At 40.7% G+C, this 6,279-nt stretch overlaps 1 protein-coding gene across 3 annotated transcripts in view; it reads left to right on the forward strand.

The window, feature by feature from the left end:
• Positions 1 to 2,907: 2,907 nt before the first annotated feature.
• The window catches only part of LOC101770859 (centromere protein C), an 11,165-nt gene continuing 7,793 nt past the window's right edge, over positions 2,908 to 6,279 (forward strand). Inside the window, exons 1-8 of one of the 3 annotated variants that reach the window (XM_022826855.1) lie at positions 2,908 to 3,258; positions 3,605 to 3,789; positions 3,900 to 3,985; positions 4,053 to 4,155; positions 4,369 to 4,568; positions 4,644 to 5,371; positions 5,471 to 5,650; positions 5,749 to 5,779. In XM_022826855.1, coding sequence (XP_022682590.1) covers positions 3,118 to 3,258; positions 3,605 to 3,789; positions 3,900 to 3,985; positions 4,053 to 4,155; positions 4,369 to 4,568; positions 4,644 to 5,371; positions 5,471 to 5,650; positions 5,749 to 5,779 — 1,654 coding nt within the window. In that variant the 5' untranslated portion in view covers positions 2,908 to 3,117. The remainder of the gene's footprint in view (positions 3,259 to 3,604; positions 3,790 to 3,899; positions 3,986 to 4,052; positions 4,156 to 4,368; positions 4,569 to 4,643; positions 5,372 to 5,470; positions 5,651 to 5,748; positions 5,780 to 6,279) is intronic. The other 2 variants (XM_022826856.1, XM_004969117.2) reach the window with 2 other exon arrangements.

Genomic DNA, 6,279 nt, shown 5'->3' on the forward strand with positions numbered 1-6,279 from the left:
CACCTGCTATCCAAACACCCCATCACTTTCTAAGTGGATTAGAACCACAAGTGCCTTAGTACACGAGGTAGGAGAGATACGGAAAGAAAGAGATCTTATTTTGCTAGCGAGTGTATACTAAAAATGCACGTTACAAGATTAAAAAATGCATATAAAGTTAGCATGGGATTGATTTTGTATTGATTTTAAACTTAGGGGATAGGATTTTGATATTTTTATATGAAAAAAAGTCCAAATCACTTATGAATAAATCTAAATAACTCCGTAAACTATTTTTTATTCTAATTTGTGATTTGTCATTTTATAAGAGTTATCTTTTTTGTTTCTCCATAATATATTTTAGCTTAGAACTCCTGTTATGCACGGAGAAACATAAGTTATTTTTAATACAAGTTATGTTATCTATAACCTTATAAAATTTTAACTTAAAACTCTAATTGTGCACGAGACACAAAAGGAAAAATCACATTAGGGGAAAATTAAATCAATTGGCATATATGGTAAATTGAACCCAAACTATTTATGCGGTTATTCAAACTTTGCCAATACTTAAAGCATAGAGTAATTTTGGACTTTTTCATTCTCATAGTTGAGAATGCAATCCAATAAATTTGTTACAATGTAATTTTGAAAATATAGAGCTTATATACAAGTAACTTTATGTTCCTAGCTTCACGATGCCACAGATGCTCAACTAAATGCAAAAGGGAAAAGAGTTATTTGCTTAACTTGGAGACGTAGGTAGGAATCTCTATAGAGTGCAATGCACCGTAGGTCCCTAAACTATTCCTGTATTCATATTTGGGTCCATGAACTTTCAAAGTGGTCACCTAGTTCCTTCAACTTTTTTTAACTAATTCATTTTATGTGCAAATTTAGGTTCATGGTTGGACCTCGAGTGAACTTAGAATGAACCCCTTGAACCTAAATGATTGCTTGAAAAGTTCATGGACTCAAATAAGAATATGGGAATAGTTTAAGGACCCATGATGCATTTCACTTTCTCTCTCTGTATATTTTTTCTAAGTGCGCCCTATCCACCAGGCATCATTAGTTTCCATTTTCCTGCATCCAAGTTGAGCCATGTCATCTAGAAAACAAGTGAGGTAGATCGATTTATCCGTACCATCAATGTTCCACCAAGTGATGCAACTATTGAGCTTTTGCTACTTTGGCAGCTAAAGTGTTCAACAGATCTTTATAATGGCTTCCTTATGTAAGCATACGAGCCAATTTTATTTGGGAATTTTTGTGTTCTTGCGTAATTGTGATTTTATCCTCAAATATTAACAAGTCAATACGATTTTGCCCATATTTTGACCGTTGACTAGTGAATAGTTAAGAGCAAAATTACAAAGTTAACCGAGGGTAAATATACAATTGCACTTCAATGTAGGGGTAAGATAAAAAAACCATTTTATTTATCTTGAAATATTTTTAGTTTGCGCAATATTTTTGTTTCGCATACCATGTTAGTTGTGTTGCCATTACGTTCCTCTAACCTACAATATTTCCGAATCAATAGTATTCCTCTGCCTAACCAAGTTCCACACTTAACACATGACGCAACCACAAAATGATCTTGGCCAATATGATCACTAGTTAACTTTCATATACATTTATAATTGAATTGTTGTTGAGTGCCATCAATTATACCATTATATCATTGCGGCTATATTAGCAAAATCCGGGTATAAAAAAACCTATGGTGACAATAAATTATAGTTTTAAAAATTAGGGTGGGGATGTGGAGGGTGTTTGCAAAACCATGGTTTATTAAAAATGACATCCTTATTGGAGTTTCTAAGACCTGAATAGAATACAGTTTTTAACAATACCATGTTTTCTTAAACTTCAAGGTATATACACCTTGCGACCTTTTCAAAACCAAATCAATTTGTAATCATCTTTCATTTCTTAAGGCATGCACACACTTTTAAGTGCAAAACATTGTAATTTCAAACAGGAAATAGTCTCATATAACATATGTTTTGGTGTATGGAAAATATATACCACATTCACATTTGAAGATAATTTTGATTTTGTTTTTACACCTATTTCCTTTTTACCATGCATGCATGGTAGGTGAGAGGGCGAGGGGAGAACACAATGCAATTTATCTGAACGCAGACGTGAGTTATGCATTTGATTAAAAAAAATTCTGAGCTATGGCGCTCATCACAAAACTTGTCTAGCAAAGAAGGCATGTATTGTATACATGCTACTTTTGTTTTTGAAGACGACAGTCTATCCCCTTATGCCGTTTTCAAATTGGTGAATGCTGAATGGTTATACCATTTTCTTTTAAAATGCTACATAATAGATAAGTGTGGTTTCTCTGATTTTTAAATCGAGTCGCACATACCATTGCATGCATTTAAGCAAAAGGAACACCTTACTCCCTCCGTCTCAGAATATAGCTACTTTTAGATTTATCTTAAGTCAAACGTTTTTAACTTTGACTATAAATAGCCAAAACATCATACAGGCTGAGTTCATAGGGAAACCAACTATCATAATACGTAACTTTTTTTATGTGAAATAAATTACTTTTAGAGGTATTGTTGGTTAAAAATCAAAATGTTTGACTTAGGACAAATGTAAAAGTAGTTATTATCTCCATTTCAAAATATAGGTCGTTTTGACATTTCTAGATTCATAATCTTTAATATTTATCAAGATATAGTATATATTTAGATGAATAGCAAAAGCTATGAACCTAGTAATGCTGAAATGATCTACAATTTGGGACTGAGGGAGTATGAAATTTAAAATTATGCATGTGCACAATACATGGATGGAATAAATAAAGCAGAAGCTGGGGAAAAGGAAAGAAACGAACGAGATGACTCCTCTCCCTCTCTTCACCTCGGCCCGTTGCCCAAAGCCCCAACCCCAAGGCCCAAACGCTCCACAGACAACCAGTTCTTCACTTCTTCCTCTTCTCCCCGCTTTTCCGTTTCAATTTTTGAACTCCCAATCCGGCAACGCTCCCAATCTCCACTCCCCAACCACATTCCACTCACACGGGCCTCTCGGCTCGCCTCCGGCGTCGCCCCCGAGTTCCCCACGTGGCGGCGGGACCGCCAGACCGACGAGCGGCGGCCTCCGCGCCGCATGGACGCTGCCGACCCCCTCCGTGCCATCTCCTCTCCGGCCCGACTCCTTCCCCGGACCCTCGGCCCCGCCGCCACCGCGGCCTCCCCCTCGAAGGCCCGCGAGGTGCTCCTCGAGGCCATCTCCCGCGCCCGACTGCTGGTACGTATGCTCGCCCGTCCCTTGAGGGCACAAACCTCTCCATGGCCACGTCCACCCCCATCCCCAACCCTAGTCTCGAATCGCCGCCACGCCTGCTTGTGGTAGTTTGGTCGAGATGGCATTTCAAGGAGGGGATCCCTTCAAGGAGACCCATCTCTCTCGCGATCTAGGGTTCTACTTTTGTTTTTTCATTTACAGCTTGTGATTTATTCCCTTTATATGTTTTAGTTTTTTTTTTTCAAACTTTTAGAGGGAAATGCAGGAAGTAACTCATCAAATAAGATAAATATTGTATTACTTGCATTACTCGGGTGCTAATTTCAATGTTTCACAATGTCCCGTGTAGAAAGGATCCAAGGAGCTGGTTGAGCAGGCCAGAATGGTATTGAAGGGACACGGGGACATCCGGATGCTCTACCATGATGATGGAGTGAAAGTCGCCCCCCATGCAAATGGCACGAAAGACCAGCAGGGAAGAAGGCCAGGACCAGACCGCAAACGGTCTCGGTTCACTCAAAAGGCCCATGAAAGGCAAACTGCTTGTTCTCTTAAGCTGTTATTACTTCCATATACAGCTCCATGAGCAACGTGAGCTGTGAATAGCATTAAATTCACTTGTCTTGATGCTGCTCTCTTTGCAGGAAGCTGGTGCCTGCTGTTGATCACTCTAACGTACTGAAGATTAAGGATCCAAACGAGTACTATAAGAAATTGGATGATATTGAAGGTAACCGCTATCATTACAGAGTTTGATCAGCATTCAGCAATGCACTAATAACAATTAATCAATGCAGAAGCTGAGAAGGAGATAAGACGGTTAAATGGTGAGGTTGTTGATGAGATGGTAATGAATTTTGATCCTGTAGTAGAACCCAAGAGGCGCTCTACTTTGCTGGGGTATGCTGCTTAGCTCTTTCTATAGCTAGCTATATTCTTGTGTGTTCTGTGACCTATTAGTTTGGAGACCTACTGGTTGCAGAAGAATAGTGGAAACATAAAAAATGCCTTTTTCTGTACCTACTTGCCAACCTATCAAGGTTGCTGCAGTACTGAAAAGCATTGATGACAAAAATGAACTGATCCCCATGAATTATTCCTGTTAATTGACAGGAGAAAATCAGTCCGTACTTTCAAGTTTGCTGATGCTGATACTCAAGATCCAACTGAGGTACCAGCTTCCCAAACAGAAACTATGACAGGATCTCAGCTCTCGCAAGATGATGCGCATGCCTCGTTTGCTGAAAAAAATGAGCAGTCTGTTCCTCCAAGATCTGGCCAATGTGCTATTTCAGATGTTTCAGAGAAAGAAGGTTACACATCATTTGCTTAGATTTGTTGCCATTATCTATACTTAGATTTGCTTGATGTGATTTCACTATGTACAGATTCATTAGCTGAGAAGGATGGAGATGATCTGACTTATGTACTGGCCTCACTCAAAAATCTGGATGGATCTGAAGAGGAAGACTTTCTCCGAAAGATCTTAAAGATGCGCAAAATAGAGAAAGAAAATGTTTGTCTCCACAACTCTGTTCCTGAAGATAGGCCACGAAGAAGCAATACTGCACGGAAAAAATCAATGAGGGTTCCTCCAGAAAATCCTTTGCCCCAGAGTTGCCAGAGTCGCGTTTCAGAGTTAGAGAAACATTTATTTCCTGGAGTTGCAGGGAATGATAAATGTGCAGATCTACAGGAAGATGATGAATCTGAAGGTTCACCAGATATTGTGATGGGTGAACAATCATTGGTGCATGATTCATCTGATGTTTTGGTGACTGATGAGACCTTTGCTGCAAGTGAAATTGATAAGGAGACCCCAAATCTGGGTGTCAAAGCTGCAGATCATGTTATTGATCCAGAACCAAACATGCCAGATCGTGCAGGTGAAAGGCAGGCAGGAGGTTCCCCACTTGGTTTGTATACTGCAAGTGAATATGACAGGGAGACCCCAAATCTGGGGGTCAAAGCTGCAGAACATGTTCTTGATCCAGAACCAATCATGCCTGATCATGCAGATGAAAGGCAAGCAGAAGGTTCCCCACTTGGTTTGTACAGCAATACAGAAGTTGCCAAAGAAAAGGCTGCATGCAGCAGGAGCGATATTTCTATGGTGGTACTTGTTCTTAAAATTGTTTCTCACCTTTTACTTATTCATTAGTGAACTTCTGAACCATTGACTCTGGCATATATCATATCTTACTTTGCGCTGCAGGAAGACAATGTGCCAATAGACAATCCTACTGATATGTCTAATAATGAAACAGAAGTTTCTTCTCCTCATCATTTGGAGGGCAGCTTGGCCGAAGTGTTGGCCAGGACACCAGTTAGAAATGTGGCTTCAGATGGTGTTGATCAGACTTCTCATGCAGCTGAGGACAACATTCAACATCTTGTAAGTGCCCGCAGAAATTATTACTGTTAAACATAATTTTCTGAGCGCATCTATTTTCTGAGTGTATCTTGAACTTAGGTTTCTGTTTTGTTTCGCAGGAAGCGGTTGAAGAGGATGGTGTTATACAAGGTACCTATTTTCTCTGAAAATGTCAGCCAAACGTATGCCTCCGATGACTCGGGAAAGGAGATTTACAGACATATCGATTGCAGTTTTTCTGTCATCTAAACTGCACAACGATTATACTAAACTTGATTACCTTGTTCTCCTCCAACCTTACGGCAAGCCCACCCTTAACAGTCCACCACGCATGCACTTGTGACCTCTCTCACGCACACATGCCCACGCATGCGCAGCCCCCGCCCCCCCCCCCCGCCCAGATGTAAGTGACGAACGCGAAGCAGACCATGGCGACGGGGCCGCCGACCCATCCCAGCTGCGCGACGCTCCACGAGAGCGCGAGCACGCCGCATCCGATCACGGCGGTGATGATGTGCGCGAAGCACGTCCATAGATTCCCTGATGACGAGCAGCAAAACACACAAACAAACCAAAGAAGGCTGCCATGGCCGCTGTCAGCACGAGTACTGCTACTACTACTAACGCTGGCCAGCTTGTAGGCAAGATGA

Source organism: Setaria italica, chromosome V (assembly GCF_000263155.2).
Source record: "Setaria italica strain Yugu1 chromosome V, Setaria_italica_v2.0, whole genome shotgun sequence".
NCBI lineage: Eukaryota > Viridiplantae > Streptophyta > Magnoliopsida > Poales > Poaceae > Setaria > Setaria italica.